The sequence below is a fragment of the Lygodium microphyllum genome, chromosome 3 (genome assembly GCF_053477565.2).
Source record: "Lygodium microphyllum isolate KBCC chromosome 3, Lygodium_microphyllum_v1.1.10, whole genome shotgun sequence".
Classification (NCBI taxonomy): Eukaryota; Viridiplantae; Streptophyta; class Polypodiopsida; order Schizaeales; family Lygodiaceae; genus Lygodium; species Lygodium microphyllum.
The window spans coordinates 99,107,566-99,128,714 of record NC_141137.1 but is presented as its reverse complement, the minus strand read 5'-3'; the positions used below and the strand labels follow the sequence as shown (position 1 = coordinate 99,128,714).

General features: G+C 40.5%; 1 protein-coding gene across 1 annotated transcript in view; it reads right to left on the bottom strand.

Annotated features, from left to right (window-relative positions):
- The window catches only part of LOC148038665 (sugar transport protein MST4-like), a 54,738-nt gene extending 41,969 nt beyond the window's left edge, over window positions 1-12,769 (bottom strand). The window contains exon 1 of the mRNA XM_087674202.1: window positions 12,196-12,769. Coding sequence (XP_087530328.1) covers window positions 12,196-12,343 — 148 coding nt within the window. The 5' untranslated portion in view covers window positions 12,344-12,769. The remainder of the gene's footprint in view (window positions 1-12,195) is intronic.
- Between the last annotated feature and the right edge of the window lie 8,380 nt (window positions 12,770-21,149).

Genomic DNA, 21,149 nt, shown 5'->3' with positions numbered 1-21,149 from the left:
AAGGAGAAAGAGGATTTGGAAAAGGCAAAAAGGCAATCCCTCAAGGAGGCCGAGGAGAGGGAGAAAAAGAAGAAACAGGAAGAAGAAAAAACAAAGGAAGAAGTCAACATGGCTAAAAAGGTGTCAAAACAGGAGGCCGAGAAGAGGAAAAGGGAAGAACAGGAAGAAAAAGAGAAACTGAAGGAAGAGTACAGAAAAGCTGAAGAAGAAAGGCAAAGAAGAGCTACTGAGGAAGAAGAGGAACTAAGAAGGAAGGAGGAGGAGGACTTGGCCAAAGCCACACGATGGTCCATTGACCAACAGTGCAGGGCTGATGATCCGGGAGCCTAGAGCCCGCTGAGGGAAGAAGGACCTAGTTCTAGCATTCAGGTATGAGAAGTCATGCTGCCCGCTGTCTTTGAAGGCAAAGGCAAGGCCCTTCTCCATCCTATCCCCACCCTCATGGTGCCCTCCACTGAACCAACCACCCTCACCCCTAGCATCCCCACCAGCATGGAGGTCTCCAACTTCGTGGCTTGGATGCAATATTTTATCAATAAAAAAATGGCCCAGGGAAAGAGCACGGAGACCACGGCCACGAGGCAAAAGAGACCAGCCACAGATGCTGAGTCAAGGTAGGACCAAAAGCGTCTGAGAGTGGAAGCCTCAACCACCCCAACCCACACAACAATGACATCACCAGCCAGTTACGGCGAGTACGTCGCTGAGTTGTCTCCCAATTGGAGAGGGCTAAGGAGGAAAAGAGGATGGATGTGGCTGAGTTGGTGGCGGAAAAGGAGTCAGTAGCCGCTTTCCAGCTTGAAAAAACCCGCACAATAGCCATGCAACAACGATAGATCTTTGACCTCAAGCAGGAATTAAAGGCCAAGGAGGACATGGAAGAAAGCTACAAGCAGCGGCTCGAGGATGAGAATCAAGAACTGGTGCAGATGCAACGAGAATATAAGCTCCTCCTAATGCAACATGGGAAATTGGAGGCGAAAACCACCAACATCAAGCAAATGATGGAGGAATTGAATGTCAAAGAAGAGGAGAGAAAGTAGGAGAGGAAGCAGTAGCAAAAGGAGATCGAGTCTATGACCGATCAACTACACTTGGGAAGAAAAGAGCACGAGAACATGAGCAGGAAACTCCAAGCCCAGGAGCAGAAGCTCGTAACCCTGACACAGAAGCAGGGGGAAAGCATGGAAGAAATGAACAAAAGAGCAGAGGAATGGGCAGTGTAGAACGAAAAAAGAGTGAAGACACTGGCACGGTGCCTTGCTTTGGTGAAGAAAGAAAAAATCATTGCACAAAGTAAAGCAGATGCCGCCCAGACAACCTTCAGTGCCCAACACAACAGGCCTTCATCAACACACTACTGAACATGACCCGCCCAGAGGGAAAGGAGTCATTGGAGGTGGTGCAAAAAAACTGAGCATCACACGTAGAGCCTTGCATGCGCGGCTACAGATGCCACCCCAACCTGCGGAGGTTAGGCTGGGCTTAGAAGAGCAACGAAAGTACCTACTACTGGCCGGCCTAACCCCCCAAGGAATTGGACGCACTGGGCTTTGAAGAAGGAGCACAACTAGAAGACCGGCAGGGGGAAGAGACTAACCTTGAATTTGTTATGGGGAGAATCAGAGGTGAGGTAATCCCACAACCCCCCTCGCCACATGTCCAAGAACAACAATAGATTGATCCATCCATGGAAAGACAAGCCGCACTAAGGGAGAGACAAAGAAAATTAGTTGAAGAAACCAGGAAGCAGCTAAGAGCCAAACCGATCGTGCAGTCGTCCGCACCCCTCCCATCATGCCCCAATGACCTCCCTGTTGGATTCCACGCGGAGCTGGTGATTTGGGAACGACAAGAAAAAGAAAAAGACCCATTCACCTTTAGCTTCCTCATGCCTAACAGCCTGCGGAGGGTCCTACCAATCAAGGTGATGGAGAAGGTGATCGTGACTGGGATACAAATGGCTGGAAGAAAGGGAGAGCAACCCCAGTCTGTGGGGAAGGGAAGAAGCAGAGTTTTGGCAAAACAAGGTGTTCGAAATACCACATACTGTACAGGGCTACAATTGCCAACCCCTATGGAGGAGGCGAGTGTGCAACATTCACATGCTCGCCTGGATGGCTTTTAGTAACACCCTGTCCTATGAGAGGAATAACCCCATATTCATGGCGTATCCTCATAGGGTAGGTGTGGATTTTGTTGCCACCCTCCATGGGTGTCATGATTTCCCCATCATCTACAACTCCAATGCCACCTCCTTCGCGGGAAGCCTAAATGATTCCATGACACGTTTTCTCGTGTACTTCTCTTCATGCCCTGATCCAGCCTTTATAACTACCTGTAATTATCTTAGGTTACTTAAGTTACTACTCAAGCAAGACCCAACCCCACAAGAGCGTGCCCTGCCTCCCCTCTTTTTTCACCCTAATGCCATTGCCAGCTGTGCCATGGCGCATTTAATGATGAGAGCTAGCCTTCTCCCCTCCTTTTGCCTAGCTCTCCTAGAGGATATGAACGACAGCCAGTTCACTAGGTGCAACCATCTCTTCCTCTCCACCACCTCCCTCCACGTCCACAAGAACCTCAAAGGATACATGCAAAGCCATCAATTTTTTAGCAAATCCATCTGACCCCCTTCTCCGCCTAAATTGGACGAGGAAGATTAGGTACAGGCTGTCGTTCTACTAGTGTAATACTATTCCAAAAAAACAAAAAAAAACCAAAACAAAAGCAAAAGAAAACAAAAGAGAAAAAGAAAAAGAAAAAGCATCCAAGGAAAAGCAAGCAGAATATTACGCATGGAATGGACAAAACAACTCACTTACAGAAGCACTTAGCACCACATAAAGCACAATCACTGCACCTAGGAGTCTTCAAGTTAGGTGTGCCCGGTGGCTTCGGTCGGCTGGCTCCACTCCTAACCCCCTAGTCCTTTTTGTTCCCCCACTTCACGCTTAGGGCCTATCAAGGGCTAGACATACCTAGGGAGGTAACACTCGCCTATGGTTAGACCTGTCACCCTAAGTTACTTGCACTGCACCTCCCTTTGCATGAATGGGGTCCCCAAGCGTGGGATATCACCCAGGCTAGCCTGTGGTTAGACCCCACTCCCCATTCCACCAACACGAGCACAATGCACTACACAATAAGGTAGACACCCCCCCAGGTAGAGCACCGCACCCTTTCCTTCCAAGCATCACAAAGGCGACCAACCACCGACTTCAGAGGCCCCTGTCAACCACTTGCTATCCATTTGGCTTCTTCAACAAACCTTATTACCAAGCTTCCACGAGCACCCGAGTTTACACGTGGCCCTGCCCTTACACAACTACTTCGCCAACTGCCTCTCAAACACCAATAGTCGCCAAGAGTACCATGGGACTGTGGCACCCATCTTGGAGGGGGATAATGTTAACCCCAAGCCGAGAAGACGGAAGAATGAATGAAAAAATGGGAAGAAGATGGAAAAGGAGCAAAGACACGTGGGCGGCCTCTAAAGTAAGCCAAGGCCAAAAGCGTAATTTTAAATGAAAGGTACCTCAAAAACTCTAAAAACTCTTGTAAAAGAGTGCCACGCTCCCTCCTGTGCTACTTGTAAAATAATAGATGGGTATAGACTTAGGGCATGAAGCAAGAAGAGGGAATTAGAAAAAGGAACCTTGCCACAATTTTCGGTCATGTAAAAAGGGATGGGTGCCCATGGGGTTTTAGGGTTTGTATATATAAAGTTCAAAAAGTGAATGGAAGCTCATTCTTTGGTGTGTGGCTAACAAGAGCTATTCTCTTCTTCTCCTCTTCTTGCTTGTGTGTGCTCTTGAGAGAGGGAGTGTGAGAGTGTGAGGGAGTGAGTGTGTGAGAGTGAGGGATCAAGAGGGTGAAGCTCTTCACCATCTCCTCTTCTCTTCTCTTCTCTTCTCTTCTCTTCTCTTCTCTTGCGCGCGCGGCTATGGTGGATGGAGCTTGGAGATGGAGGAGGCTTGAGGATGCTTGAGCTAGCATCTAGGATCGTGGAGCTACCCGTGTGTGCGAGAGAGAAGGCAACTCATATTGGCATTAAGGTAAGCTCACTACACTCGTAGGATCGACGGCGCATCGACTATGTGAGAGGTAGCCATTAGAGCTCGCTTGGAATGCTTGAAACAATAAGTGATCCGTGGGTCTTGGCGGTTGAGCAAAAGCTCCCACAGTTTCCTACCTATCTACCTCAAGCACCGGTTCAGGGAAAACTCTACTTCTATACTCGATTCGAAGCGTGTAAGTGCTCAAGGCTTGAATTCGTTGGTCTCGGCAACAATGGAACTAAAATGGACCCACAGACAGCTTATTGTTCAAGTGTTTCAAGCCAAGCACTAATGACTACCTCTTACATAGCCGACACACTATCCATCTCTATGGATGTAGTGAGCTTACCTCCATGCCCGATTGAGTTGCCTCCTCTCCAAGCACTCTAGTAGCTCCATGATCCAAGTACAAACTTCAAGCAAGCTCCATCCTCAAGCTCCACACTCCAAGCTTCATTGTCGTGAGCAAGACAAGAGAAGAGAAGAAGAGAGGAGAAGATTGAGAGCTTCTCCACCACGGTCCCTCACCCTCACATACTCATTCCCTCACACTCTCAAGTAGGCAATAACAAAAAGAAGAAGAAGAAGAGGAGAGCTACTTTTGGCCACACACAAGAATGACCTTCTCATTCTCTTTTCAACTTTATATACAAAACCTTAAATCCCTTTTGGGCGATCATCCCCTTATCCCCTTTTTTACATGACCGGATGTGGCCTAGGCTCTTTTTTCCATTGTCCTCCTATCTTCCTAGCTTCCTTCCTACTGCCCATCTACCTTTACAATTTGCATGGGTGAGAGCCTGGCGCTCTTAAAATAAATCATGGTGCACCTTGCGCTCTTTTATAAAAGTGTTGACATGTGCTTTTTCCTGTGAACCTTTTTCCTTGATTTAGGACTTTTCTGCACTTCTTATGTTTCTAGATTCTTCTTGGTATGCCTTCGTCTTCCATTTCACTTTTGCCTTGGCCTTGTCTTCTGCTTTAGATTTTTTGGGTTTTTCACATTATTCGTCTAAGGTTTAATATCACCTATTATAATTGATGTATCATCAAGTTTCTCTCATGTTGATGTAGATTCAAATGGATTTGAGTGGAGCATGGATGAAAAGTTTAGGATTCTAACTATTAAGACCCTAGTGTGAGGAAGGCAAAAGAGGATTCTAAGGCACTTGGCAGTGATCCAAGTCCATGCATGTTAACTAGAGTAAAATAACCAATGAAAATTTTGACATATGATAGTTATGTAGCTCATCATTATGTATACATTGGCTAATGTTGTGTAGCATGTAGAGCTCACTAGTTTTGAGGATATAGTATATAATAAACATTGGGATCATGCTATGGATGAAAAAATGGTTGCACTTAAGGTAATAACACATGGAATTTGTGTTTTTATTTGAAGGCAAGAAAGCTATTGGCTTGCAAATGGGTTTACATGGTGAAGCATACATCAAATGGATTTGCTAAGTGCTATAGACTCATGGCATTGGATTATGATAAGGTTTTTGCTCTAGTGGCTAAAATGGCTAATGTGAGGGCTATCATAGTAGTGGATGCATCAAAGGCTTTAATAATATACTAAACATTTGTTAAAAATGTCTTCTCCTATAGGGACTTTCAAGAAGAAGTTTATGTGGAGCAACAACTTAGTTATGTGAATGAGATTTATCTTAATTATATGAAAACTTTATAAGGCCTTGTATATGCATGGCATGTTAGGGTTGCACAATGCCTTATTAGCATTATGTTTTATAGAGCACATACCAATTACTCAGTTTTATGTATGTGAGAGTGATGTAAATATTGTGGTTATTGCTATATATGTAGATGACCTGATTATTGTGTATGACAACAAGATAGAGGTTGACCATGTGAAGGGTCTTCTCAAGGCTAGGTTTGAAATGAAGAATTTGTGAGAGTTACACCATTTTCTTGGCATAGAAGTAATTAGTTAGAGAGATATGATTGTCACAAATACAATATGGTTTGGATATACTAAAAAATGATGTTATGCTCGCTCTCTCTCTCTCTCTCTCTCTCTCTCTCTCTCTCTCTCTCTCTCTCTCTCTCTCTCTCTCTCTCTCTCTCTCTCTCTCTCTCTCTCTCTCTCTCTCTCTCTCTCGTCACCATAGCTCTTATTTCCACTCTGGAATCACTCCCTTCAACTAGTATTAGAGCCAACCATTTGAGGAGTGTCTTCATCCTTTGCTTCAGCCCAGATTCAAAGCTTCAACTCAAGGTTTCATGGCAACAATTGTTTCTTTTTCTTGAGAGTATATTGTAAAAGTCGTGGACAATTATGGCACCTTGACACCATTATCATATTTTGGCCATAACTTTTGCATATGATATCGGATTTAGGGATTCTATAGCTAGAAACAGAGAGTGCGATGAGATCTGCAAAAATGGGCACTCATGAAATTGATTTTGTGTAGTTTTCTATTCTTTGTTTCACACATAACAACACTATTCTAGTTTGGATAGCAAACAGTAAATCCATAATGCATATTTGATGCTTGAGGGATGCTATTTTGGTGCCCGAATGGTATGGTTATGATTTTGGCACACATTTGGCTCAATTTTCTCAAAGATTTAATTTCTATAATAATATGGTTGAATGTCATTCATTTGGGAAAAGCATATGCCTCTTATCACTTGATGCTTTTGAGGCCTGGTATTGATGCTTGAATGTTCACTTGACACTTAGAGATACTTGATACATGTCTTAGAATGCTTTTGGCTTTGATTGAGCTTGCATTCACTAGTTTTGCCTATCATATTCCTACATTTCATAGTGGATAGCAAGCATTCTTCTAATAAAGATTGTGCTCATTATGCTTTGAAGCTACTCGGGTACCACATATTGGATATACTAACACTTTGGTTGTCTTGTATACCTATAGATATGTTTATGACATGCTCCTAAGCTGAGATTGGAACTTAGATTCTTTGACATTGGCTATCATTCCTATCCTTGGATGCTACTTGAACACTACAATTAGAGTCTTGTAGAATACTTGCATTCAATGCTTCGAGATGTATGCTCTATGGATCTTGGATACTCAGATGTCATTCACATGATGTTTTGAGATTTTCTTGCTCATTCGGCATTCAAATTTTGCTTCAATGGGAGCTACTCGACTTTATGTACTAAGCCACATTGGCATTTGGATGTACTACAAAGCATTTGGTTTATGCATTTGAGCTTGAGCTTATTACAGTGAGATAGTGGGACTCATTGTGATATGTACATGCTCTCTTAATATTTATTAGATGCAGTTACTCTATTATGGGCTGATTTGATCTCTTCCGGTACTTATGTCTATCAAGATATTGTTAGTGGTATTTATGCGCTTCTAGATTATGTATTGAGCTTTGTTCAATGGATTACACATCTAGTAATTCTCTTCATTTACCTTTGAGACCTACCTTGTGCATGATGTCTATGCCTATTGCATGTATATTTTCTGACACATTGCAGTTGTGATTGTCTTTAGTATCAGTTGTTCTTGACTTTTTCCTTCTTGGTTGCTCATAGTTGGTTATTAGCATATTGCTGCAATTTATTATAGCAACATGTCATTTTAGTTCTATGGAAGCCACCTTGACTTGATAGTCTTTTGCTTATAGTTTATGGACAACTCATTAGTTTTCCAATATCTCTTGTCTCTCGCTTGATGTAGTAGTGGTTTTGGGGCTAATTTATAGGCTATTATAACATCCCATCTCGTCTTGCCCTTTTGTGTACTTGCTTGGTCTCATTATGGCTATTGGTTCTCGCAACAATGCTATCTTCAATATTGAGAAACTAGATGGGACAAATTACAACTATTGGAAGACCCAAATATGGTGTTTTGGGCTTTGCTTGCTCATTTGGCATTTGAATTTTGCTTCAGTTGGAGCTACTCAACTTTATGTACTAAGCCACATTGGCACTTAGATGTAGTACAGAGCATTTGGTTTATATAGTTGAGCTTGAGCTTATTACAATGAGATAGTGGGACTCGTTGTGACATGTACATATCCTCTTGATATTTATTAGATGTAGTTATTCTATTGTGGACTGATTTGATCTCTTGGCTTGGACCCAGTACTTCCATAAAATGCGTGAAGATAAGTGCAAGGAAAAGGGAAAGGGTAAAGCATAGGAGAAGAATGATGATCGCAACACTGTGCCTAGCAAGACTAATGTCAAGATTGAGGAGACTAATGTCGTGCAGCATGATGTATCTAATTATATTATCTTGGCTACCTCTTCTTTGGATGCTTTATAGTTGACTGATGCTTTGTCAGGATATACTTAGCATTAGTTGATAGAATCACAAGCTTCCTTTCAAGTGACCCCTCATAGAGAGTGGTTTCACTCCTATCACAGTATGATTAGATCTATCCATTTGGGTAATGACTTGGCATTGGAGATCATTGGTATTGGTGATATCCACCTGTTCAAGCGGTATATTCACTCATCATGATGTACATCATGTACCGACTCTCACGAAGAGCCTTATGTCTACTGGTACCTTGAATGATGTAGGTTATGTTATCTCTTTTGGTGATTCCTCATCGAAGATTTTCTGTGAGAATATTGTTATTGCATGTAGTGCTAAGTCTAGTACCCTCAATTCTTTTGCTTGTATCTTGGTCAATTGACTATGTTTTGGTTGTGGCTACAATTCTATATGTATCTCTTTGGCATTGTTGCTATATATGTCGTTGAAATTAATAAAAATGCTTACCAATTTGTAGTATCGTTAGCCTCTAGACTATAAGTATTTTGAGTCTTGTGATCATTGTTTCTATGGAAGACAAACATGCAGTACACATAAGAAGTCTAGCATGGAGCACATGGGTGAGTCTTTGGTTCTTGTTCATTCAGATATATGTGGTCCCATACCCTATTAGTCACTAGGTGGTATGAAGTACTTTATCACATTCATTGATCATTGTTTATATGGTAGGCAAACACATAGTATGCATAAGAAGTCTAGTATGAAGCAGATGGGTGAGTCTTTGGCTCTTGTTCATTCAGATATATGTGGTCTCATGCCCTATCAAATGCTAGATGGTGCAAAGTACTTTATCACATTCATTGATGATTACGCACATAAGGTCTGGGTGTTCCCTATTAAGCAGAAATCATATATCTTGTCTACCTTTCAGTGTTGGATTGCTCTTATTGAGAACCAATATGGGTATACGCTGAAATGCCAAAGGTCAAATAATGGGGGTGAGTATGTCTCAAAAGTTTTTGAGCAGTTTTGTGATGAGCATGGTATGAAGCATTAGTTGGCTGCCCCCTACATCTCTCCCTAAAATGATATTGCCGAATGCATGAACCAGAGTCATACTTAGCTAAACAAGCTTACACTAATACTTTTGGATTGGTGCAATTCTTACTATTGTATACTTGATTAACATGTCCCCTTGCATTGCTATTGATTGCTAGGTTGTAGAGGAGGTATGAACTGGAAAACCTCCATCACATGCTCATTTGTGCATCTTTTGTTATGAGGCATTCAGCAATGTTCCCAAGGATAAGCACAATAAGTTGGATCCTAAGTCCTTGAAATGCATCTTTCTTGGTTATGGGGATGTAGGTGAGATGAGTTATTGCCTACGGAATCCACTGACTTGCAAGCTTATCCACAGCCATGATGTCATTTTCTATGAGAAAAATATACATAAGCAGTCTAAGTAGGTGGTTGAGGTGTACAAGGTGATCTTTCAGGAGGAGGAGCCTCCTACTCCCATACAACCAATTAGATAGCCTGCAGCAATTGATGCTCTAGTGGCCCAGGTCCCACTTATGCAAGATCAACCTACTTTGAGATACTCTACTAGATCTAGACATCCACATGAGCACTTTACACCCTCCATAATTTATGTTATGGTGATAGATGCAGGTGAGTCTCTCTCTTATGATGAGGCTATGCATAGAGACGATAGTCACTCATGGAACATGGCTATATAGTTGGAGTTTGACTCCTTACAAAGAAACCATATGTGGGATTTGGTTCCTTTGCCTAGCAACAAGAAGGCATTGCCATGCAAGTGGGTATATAAGCTGAAAAGTATCCCTGGGCATCTAAAGTCCACTTATAAGGCCAAATTGGTAGCTAAGGGTTTCAAGCAAGAATATGGTGTTGACTTCAATTAAGTCTTTTCTCTTGTAGTCAAAATGAGGACTCTACGATTGGTATTAGCATTGGTTGCTCAGTTACATTTGGACATTTATCAGATAGATGTAAAGACAACTATTTTACATGGGAGCTTGCATGATGAGATCTATATGTAACAGCGTAAGGGCTTTGAAGAAAAAAGGAGGGAACACCTAGTATGCAAGTCGAGAAAGAGCCTTTATGGCCTTAAGCAGGTACCTAGGGAATGGTATCACAAGTTTAATGCTTTTATGCATTCATATGGATATAGCCATAGTGCTATGGATCCATGTTTATACAAAAGATGGCTCGTGATGGCAACCTTATGATTTTGATACTCTATGTGGATGATATACTTATTGTTGGGAGAGTACACGATGAGCTAGATGCCTTGAAAATTTAGCTCAACAAGAGCTTTGAGATAAGGATATGAAATATGCATCTACACATTCTTAGGATGTGCATCGCATGCGATCACTCTAAGTGACTTCTTTATTTGTCAAAAAGAGTATATCCAAAAAGTCCTTAAGTGGTTTCATATGCATGATGGTAAGCCTATTGGCTATTCTCTATCTTCTCATATGAAGGTTAGTCATGCTGGTTATCCATCCCTTATGCATCTGCTATGGGCAGTTTGATGTATGCCATGATAGCCAATCATCCCAACATAGCATTTGCAATGAAAGCTGTGACGCAATATACGGCTATACATGGCAAATAGCATTGGGATGTCGTCAAGGGTATCATGAGATGCCTGAAGGGCACAACCTCGGCACAATAGCTATGTGCATATGTTATGGTGGTCAAGATCATTCTATATTCTTTCAATGGCATTTGAATAAAGGGAAGGCCTCTCTCTCTCTCTCTCTCTCTCTCTCTCTCTCTCTCTCTCTCTCTCTCTCTCTCTCTCTCTCTCTCTCTCTCTCTCTCTCCAAAGCTTTTGCTTCCTTTTGCGTGCATCCACTCTGAGCTCACTCCCTTCACTTCTTTAGAATGTTTAGTTGTTGTTAAAGGTGTACCAATATACTTTTTGTCCAATCATTGAGGGAAAAAAGCCTATTGCTAGAAAGGGCTTAAATATATAGCAAGATGTTTGGGATAAAATGTCACTTTACGTAAAGAGTGTTGAAGTGCTTAGGTAGGAGTTCAACCTCATGAGTGCTAAAAGCATTGGCTGCAGCAGGAATTTTTCAACAAAAAGGATACATGGCTAACTACTTTTTAAGTAGAAGTCAACCTTGCTTGAAAGGTTGGATAGATTTACATGAAGGTCTATAGAAGTAACAAACAAGAGGAAACTTTTTGATCATGAGGGCATAGAAAGCTTAAGTTTAACTCTATGAAAACTATTTGCACATGGAAATATATACTAAGAAAGCCATGGAAGGGCACTCTGTCCTATAAGGTTTGCTTTGCTTTATGGAGGGTGCCACCTACAAACTTCCAACAAAGAATAAAAGGAGGTTTTCATGATATTCTCCCTTGTGCATCTTTTGTGTGTGGGAGGAAGAAACTATTGAAATCAAAGGATGCTGAACAGCTCTAAGCAAAGCTTTTGAAAAATTTAATCTTTGTCATAGAATTAACTAAAAACAAGCAATTTTAGGGATATTAGGAATCTAAATAAAGTCTGTTTGGGTAGTGAGAGAGCCATCTTATTTATGACAATATGAAACCTAAGGAGTGGGTTGCTCTTTGGTGAGGAATATTTTCCTATGAATGTGAAAGGGACTATAATGTCCAAGCTGATGAAAGATGTTATTGCCTTTCCGGGATTGGTGAGAAAGAAAACAACTTGCACAAATTGGCGAAGAAGTTGCTTTTGAAGCTGAATTCTTCTTTGTAAGATTTAATACGTAATTTAGACACCTACTTTCCGCAATTTTAGGAAAAGGCAACTAGCAGCTGGATAAAAGAAAGTGTCAATAACAAGTTTGGCGAATGATGATGATAACGTAAAGAATCAAGATACATACCTGCGATAACAAGATCGTAGCCATACATGAGACCCCCGCTGGCCGCCATTACGCAGCTCATGACGACGTAGGGAGTGAGGCGAGCTTCGGGATATGATTGGCCTGCATTCAGCTGCATCAGCGCCTTGCCATCTGCAGCGTCAGCCATGGCGTGACAAATAGATAGTGGCGATATGTGTATGTATACTTCCCAGATCCTTCTCTGATCTTCTAATTAAGTCTGGGTGGTGTAATGGAAGGAGGGGCTTATGAAGTCCTTAATTTGGTCTACTATACTAAAATCAGTGAGGCGCGAATAGCCACAGATGAGTAGTTTCCAGCCATGGTGGTTGAAGACGGAGGAGCTTCTGTCTCTCACACACAGACGAGAGAGAGAGAGAGAGAGAGAACCTTAAATCATTGGGAGCTCACTAAGTCTAATGGAGATAATCCCCCGCTATGCTTTTGGGAGCTGGATCAGTTTGGTGACATGTGAATCCAGCTAGTCACTAGAGCCTATCTCGGAAAACACGACTCTAGGAAGCAATGACGTAGGAAGGACCAACGAAGCCTGCTCTCTCCTCACAATCAATATCTGAACACTCCTTCAGGTGCGCATGTGAACAATGTGAACCCTAGGAAAAAGCCAAACGTTAAAAGAATACTCAAATCACACTAAACATGAAAGAAGCCACTCAGAGCACACCTAACACTCTTGTCCTTGCCTTCACTTTTGATGCTTTTCTTTCGTAGTCATTTTCGTGAGTAGTCAATTTCTTCTTTTTGAATATTGGTTGCTCATCATTGTACTTTGCCTTGAAAATTACCATAATTGTCCTACTAAATCTCCAAATTGCTTTAAATACTAGTTTTGAACTTTTTTGAAATTTGAGTTGGATACCAAAAGGGACAATTAGTATAGGGATGTTTAAACACACACATTGAGAAATAACAAGGAGGAGAAGCTCAAGAGCACACAACCAATAAAGACGAGGAGTTAAGTGTACCAAGTACAAATGATAAAGTAGCTCTAGTTGGGCACAGATACATGGGGGGGGGGGGGGGGGGGGGGGGGGGGGATTATTAAATAGGAAAATAGTTCCTCGGTTGTGCTAGATGTATTCACATATATATCCTATGTGGGAGTGAAGAGGTAATTATATCAATATTAGATATTGTCCCCTTTGGGAGGGAAGGGGTGAAGTGAGTCAGTCTAGATGTATAGAACATGTGCCTAACTTTATGGACCATAATCAATCCACAAAGGGGAGTAAGCCTAATGTTACTAGATATGCAAAGTACACACAATCCTGCTTCAATACTGTAGGCCTAGATGGGCACCATTTATATGTATATGAAGGAAGAATCCTCATAAATAAGACAAAACTCCCTCAATGATCTTGAGCATGTTCATAGACATCGTTGTCATGATATGGTGATGTTTTCACTTGGGGCTCAGGAGGTCAATGAGCATAGGATAAGTACCTCACTTTATGGAGGATGATTAATCCACAAAGGGAAGCAAGGCCAAAGATTTGTGAAAAAGCTTCAAACTACTTAGAAGGCAAAGATTTTGTGCAAAAATCTCTAATGTTCTCCTTTATTAGTACATGAACTACACTAATATCCCCTAGAGAGAGCCTCTCCTTAAAATAATGATATTTCACCTCAATGTGCTTTGTGAGCATGCAATGCTAGGTTTGTCACAACTACCAACCAATGAAAATGGTCGAGAAAATTGTTATCTACATTCAAGTAAACTTAATGCATCTAGGCTAAATGCACTTTATAGGAGCTAAGAAATTTACCCTACTCACAACTAGGTGTGACCACAATGGGTTGCTTTTGCTAAGTCATGAGTCACATCAACCATTTACATAGGACAAAATCCATTGTTGGACACTTGTGTGTCATAACAACCAACCCATCTTGAATGTGAAAAAACATGAAAGCCATTGAAGTTGCAAAAAATCATGCCAATGCTTCATGCCTAGGCTATATATAAAACATGCTCGTTAGTGAGACATCAAGGTGAAGATATATCCTCATAATGCATACAAAGATGAGGCATTGCAAGCCTACTAATAGAGACTAACATTGACTTAATTTCATGTATCATTAATGGAAAGATGTAAACTTGTCTACATAGGTGTAGCAATAGATTTAAAGCCCTAAAGTTTAAATCTGTAGTATAAGATCTCAACATTCTTTATTTACAATAGACAATACATTCATCATCACATTGCAGAACAAATTTCCAAGTAATGATTCTATAGACCCACATTTGGCATTTTAAAGACCAAGTTTATTTCAACCTTAAATTCAACAAGCTCTGTGTCATTTGGCCCAACAAGCACCATGTCATTAATGTATGAGACAATGGCCAAGCATATATTGCCATTCTTCTTTGCATATGTAGCTCTGAATTGGAGTATAACAAAGACCATGCCCTAGATGATGTTATTGCTCGAGCAACATAAGCAAGTAGCTCTTTGAATGAGTTTTGAAGTCAAAAGAAGACAATTCACTTGATCAATTGGCAAAGAAGGATGCAAAAAATGATTTTTGGATTGAAAAGGAATATATTTTTCAGATTGTAGTATACTAATTTGGGCAGTGTCATCCACAGTGTGCAATCCTAATGTGTCCCAATTATTTTGCATGTGCATTCTTGTTTTTTATAAGAGTGTTTGAGATTTGAGGTAACACCCATATAAGTTGTAGAATATCTTGATTGGATATAAAGGCCCATAACAATTGAGAGATTATGGACACTAAGCCTCTATTCACTTTGACAAGAGCAATCTATTTAACTATAGGTGTATACATAAATTGAAGAACATCAATGAGATCCAAAAAAGTAGGCAGGGTGCCCATTTTGTGGAGGGAACGCTACTACCAAGCCTATGTATAAAATTTTAAAAGTGAACAGGGAAGCTCATTCTTGTGTGTGCAACTCTTAGAACTACCTCCTTGCTTCCATCCTAGCTTCTTGTGTACCACATTGAGTGAGAGAGATAAGAGTGTGAGAGTGAGAGTATACTAGTGAGAGACTTGGAGAGTAATGCTTCTCTCTTGCCTTGCATACTTCTCTTCTTCCCCTTCTTCTTCCATAGCTTCGAGGGAGAGACATAGAGTGGGAGGTTGAGGTTGGAGTATCTCCTTCTTCTCTAAGTTTCCTCTCTTCAATTGGATTACTTGAGGTCCAGTAGATCGGTTGCAATGGAATAGTAAGTAGGAGCAAACCTGAAGAGCATAACTTAAATCGTGAGCCTGTCATTATGCCTCTCAAGGCATTTGGATTATAACGTGTGAAGGCAGAGGAAGGTGAGTTTACTATGAATTCGTGGGTTTCTGCCTTCTTGCTTGGTTTACGTCGTGAGGAGAGAGTAGATAGCTAGAAGATCAAAGTGTGAGCGGTGGAGTAGTTCAAAGGAGGATACTCGAATGTAAGCACTTTGAGCATGGTGAAAAGAATTAGAGAAGAGAGAGAAGAAAGGAAGCGAGCGTGACCGAGTGACATGCCAAATAGCCGCCGTCAGATCAAGAGCACCCAACCGACTTGGCTCTCGCTCGAGTGTCGTCCCTCCGCTCCCGACTCAAACGACTCGACCGATGACTAGAGCACGACTCCGCTTCAATATAGCAACAAGAAATCACCATGAGCAATCGAGATAGTAGCCAATCAGCACTGATCGAGTAGCAGCAGTTCACCACACATTTATAAACCCTCGGCCAATTCATCCCTCCAGTAGCATGGCAATGCTGATATCAACACCAGAGCTTTCCTCCGCCTCAAGCAAAGCCGACAAACGGCCCCTACCCCTAGTCACCTAGGTCATGCCCTCTTGCCGTTGTATGTCCTCCAACCACTTGGTAACTAATTGCCACCCCCAAGAATGGCATGTATGGATTACCGGTTCCAAGCATAGGGTAAGGGAGTCAACTGTGAAGCGGGTGCCAAAAAGCAAACACTTTGGGGCTAGTGATGTTACAATAGCCCCATCATGACTTCAACCTTCAAATGATTAGGCCAAAAACATTAATAAGAAAGGGCCAAGGTTACATGCGCTTAGTACAAGATAGAAAGAAAAGAACTTTGAACCAATGACTTGAGGAGATGATCATGTCAAAATGGAGAGATAGAAGCTTAAATCAACAGGAAATTAGTTAAGTAACCAAGAAAAGACATAGAAACAAGCCCTACAGTTTCAAGGATGAATCCCCACAAGAATACAAGTTCCCAACTACTATTCAGGATAAAAATACTATTGTAAGATCTAAGACAAGTGGGAAAAAATTGGAATCCAAATAACACGTCCATAAATTTCTCAAAACTCCATCATCTGACATATTATTAAAAAGTACTTTGAAAATGGAATTTATTGAGCTACTGATTGCAAAATTTGGAGCAATGGTGTTCAAGTCATAATAAAAACAAAGTTTTGACTACGAGACCCAAAATTTTGTAAATTTTTCAAATTCACCGATATTGTTTTTGAAGGTGTTATATCCATCTTTAAAGAATCTATAAGTTGATGCACTTATGGGGTAGGGACTAAAAATTACAAACGCCGGCTCCTCCTCAACACTTATACCATCAACCAAAAAAAGACACCATTGCCATCTAGAAACTCATTGATAAAATAATTAAGCTAGCCAATCAAGAAGTAGACCAGGGACTAGCAGACGAGATATAAACTGAAGGGTTGCAAGGAGACATCCCCCATGTTAAGATAATCAAGTTAGCCAATCTAGAAATAGACCAAGGACTAGCATATGGTTCCAGGAAGACATCCCCCACAATCTTAAAGAGTACATCTAAAATTTTAAGATGCCGCAGGGTCTGACATTAGCCATTTGATAGGAAAATCTATACTAGATAGGTTAAGAACTGTATAAACCCAATAGAAGTTGCATTCTTCATGATGATAAAGGACCTATTCATATTGTGCTTTGTCTAGGAAGATTATAGAAATAATCTTATTGTTTGATCATAGAGCAACAAGAAGGGGGAAGTGGAAAAGTTTACATGGCTAAAGTGTGAAGCCTATACATAAGATTCCCACTTGGCTCTTGCAAAGCACAATAGTCTTAATCACTTGGCTCTTGAATGTGGGTTGAATAAGAAATGACATGAGTCTTGCCACATTATGACCCACAACATTGTTTTTTTTCATTAAAGTGGATAAAATAGATAGAACTAACCTTTGCACTTGCAAGGCCTTGGTCGACGGAACCCCATATATTAACAAACCTAGTGAAGGATTATCCAAAAACTATGTCAACCATGGTGGTTGATGCTATCACATGTGTGAAAGAGCTGGTCATATGCTCGATTAACCCAAAAATTGTAGCTTTGGAAGAAGATCATTGCTAAATAGAATCCTTGAAGGATACTATTGACTTTGAGGATGAGTAAATAATATATCAAGATAAATCTCTAAATTTCTTAATTATCATGATGGCTTCGTGAAAATAGAAGACCCAATCTTGAGTGTGATTTTCCTTAAAGACACCAATGTAGCTTACCTTGTTGATTGTACAACCCAAGAGTTGCTACCAAGTCCACTCTTAGATTTCCAAGGAACTCCCTAGTATCTTTGCTAGCAATCCCCCTTACATGACTTCTACCAACAAATATCTACCCCTTCCCAATCATTTCCCAAATGTTAACCCCAAATCCTTGCTTATTGAATCACCACACCTTTGGGCAAGTCCTTATTATTAGCTTTTGATTTTAATTTGAAATTATTATCCACTCACAGTTTCTAAATTCACACTTCCCATTAATGTCCTTACCCTCATGACCCTTTTTGACAACCAAATCACACTCATAATCATACATTTCCATGGCTTTTCCATGGGATGCACATTTTTTGAGTCAAGTTGGATCCTAGATCATGTGCCAATATCATCATAGAGCATCCACCTTGAAAGTATGATTATGAAACAATGTAGAGTTGAATTCCTTAGGCCATTCTTCAATCCATCATTATCACATTGGTAAGGATACCATTAGAAACCTCACTAGTATCGTTGCACATCTAGGATATGGGTGAGGATATCATTGACAATCTCAATAGTATTACTACATATGCAAGAGATGGGCGAGGATTTTAAAAAATGATTTTGATTCATCCTTGGATTAGGCAAGGCCAAGTTATTAAATGCATTCAAAATTTGAAACATACCACCATTTGATGAGGTAACTAAAAGGCATTTCTCCCTAGATGAGCTTACATTGATTGCACCCCGAGCTTGTACAACATATGTCCCTAAAAGGAATAAAAGTACTTACTCGTCTATAGTATCTTGTGTCTCTTGATTATTCCTATTTTGATTCATGTGATCATTGTTTGTTGGCAGAGGTAGACTCATAACTTGCACAAGAAGTCTAGTTCTATGTGTGTGGCCGGTGATCTTTTCGCCCTTGTGCATTCAAATGTTTGTGACCTCATGCCCTATCAATCATTAGGTGGCACGAAGTACCTTGTTACATTCATAGATGATTATTTGCATAAGGTCTAGGCCTATCCTGTTAAGTAAAACTCGAATGTTTTGCTTACATTTCAATGCTTTCTTGCCATGATTGAGAACTAGTCTAGATATAGAACAAAATGCCTACAATTCAACAATGGGGGTGAATATATCTCTAAGGCTTTTGAGCAACTTTGTGATGAGAGGGGTATTAAGTGTTAGTTGACCACCCCAGAATGGTATTGTAAAGCGCATAAATAGGACTATTCAGGAAAGAGTCTGTAGTATGCTTAGTTAGGCAAGCTTATTGATATACTTTTGGGCTAAGGTGATTACTATTATTGTTCGTCTCATTAATAGATCACCATACACTGCTTCTGGTGGTAGAGTTGCAGAGGAGATATGGTCTAGTAAACCTCTCTTGTATGCACACTTGTGAGTGTTTGGATTGAGACTTTCTACCATATTCCCAAAGACAAGCATTATAAGTTGGATCTGAAGTCCATCAAATGCATCTTTCCTCGATATGGTAATGTAGATGAGATGGGCTATCGATAGCCTTTGGGATTCGCATGCTTGGAAGTATATAATTTTTTAAAAATGAAATGAAAACCACACTTTAGCTTACAAATTTTTAAACATAGAGATTCATTAAGATAATTAAATAGTTATCAACTATTAATATTTTAAGATTAACTTGATAAATTAGTAAACTTATTGAGCTAAAAAATTTAATAGACTTAACATTTTAGTAAAATTTTAATTTATTTTAATAATTTAAGTAATATAAAAATAATTTTATTATATTTAATTTCTAATTTACTTTATATTTTAAATTATTTTATTTATATATTAACTTAAATTATTTATCAAATAAATTCTTACAAAGTAATGCAATCTAATTATTTTAGCTTATTGAACCCATAAGAGGCTATTAAGCTAAAATACATATTTCAATTGTCATTTCAAATTAATTCTCAAAACCTATACTTTTGTCTTCAGAATCCCTTCATTATAGAGATGGGTCAAACATAGCATGAATCATGCAATCTACGTTTTTATACTAGGAAAATTATTTCATTTGAAAGAGGTTTTCCACTAATCATCTTTTTAATCCAATATGCTAATTTTCATTTTTATTGATGTGTCCCCATATTATACTCTGTATTTTTAAGGATCGTCGTATAATAGTCTAGTATTTTCCAAATTATACAAATCATGCATTTGTATTAATGCAACCTAGTGAAGGACCCACCTCATTCTAAACATTCTCTTCATGGAATTCTTGGGTGAGCTCAACAAGGAACTTATCCACAAGCTCTCACTCATCATTTCTTGGCTTTTTGGTCAACTCACCTCACATTGCCTCAAGCTCTTCAAGCATGTTGGTAACATTTTTCCATGTTTTGTCTCTTTCTCTACAAAGCTTAGTAACTTGCTCTTTGAGGTGCTGGGGGAAAATTCCATGAAAGAGAACACTCTAGAACCAAGTATCACACAGGAAAATGTGTGATGCTTTTACTACAATGAGAAGGTCACATAAAAAGGACCGATTTAAGTAAAATAGCAAAGATAAAGGCAAGCAAAAGAGTGGTGATGATGGAACAAAGGACCTAAGTTAAAGATTAAGGAAGTAAACAATGTGTGTAGTAATAACGATGATGGTGATAGCTCTTTCAAATAATTGATTCCATTCTGGAAGACACATGTTGCCCATGTGTGATTGTGATCAACGCAATGCAGTTTGATATGGTAGAATTGCCTCAGTTCCATAGGTCAGCCTAAAGGGGGTTTGGCCGACAGCCGTTTTATATGCTGTATGGTAGGCCCACAAGGCTGCCATCAGCTTGTTGTCCCAGTCGCTACGTGAGGTTGAGACTACTTTAGTCAGGACATTGATGAGAATCTTGTTAGTTGATTCTGCCTGGCCATTCGCCTGAGGGTAGTATGGTGAGGATTTGCGATGGATAATGAGAAATGTGGATAGGAGATGTGCTATCACTTCATTCATGAAGTGTGTGCCTTGGTCGCTAGCCAGTTCGATGGGGCAGCCGAAGCGCGAGATCACTTGCTCCCATAAGAACTTGACAGTCGTCCTAGCATCGTTTTTTCGTGTGGCTCTTGCCTTTGCCCATTTTGTGAGGTAATTCGTGGCCACAACGATATACTTGGCTTGTGAGTATTGCGCCGCAGGACTGATGGGTCCTATAAAGTCGATTCTCCATTTTTTGAAGGGTTGGCGACCAATAATTGGGGTCAGCTCCATTTGATCCTTACGGATCGAGACTTTTATCCGTTGGCACTCATCACAATGCTTGACGAATCGCTTGGCGTCGTGGAAAAGTGTGGGCCACCATAGTTGAGACTGCAGCACCTTCCGTGCCGTTGTGTCTTCATAGAAGTGTCCTCCCGCGATGCCATTGTGCGCCTCTGAGAGTTGGCCTGCAATCAGCTGGTAGGGCTGAACCTTCAGGATCAAGTGCCTAAGTCGGGCT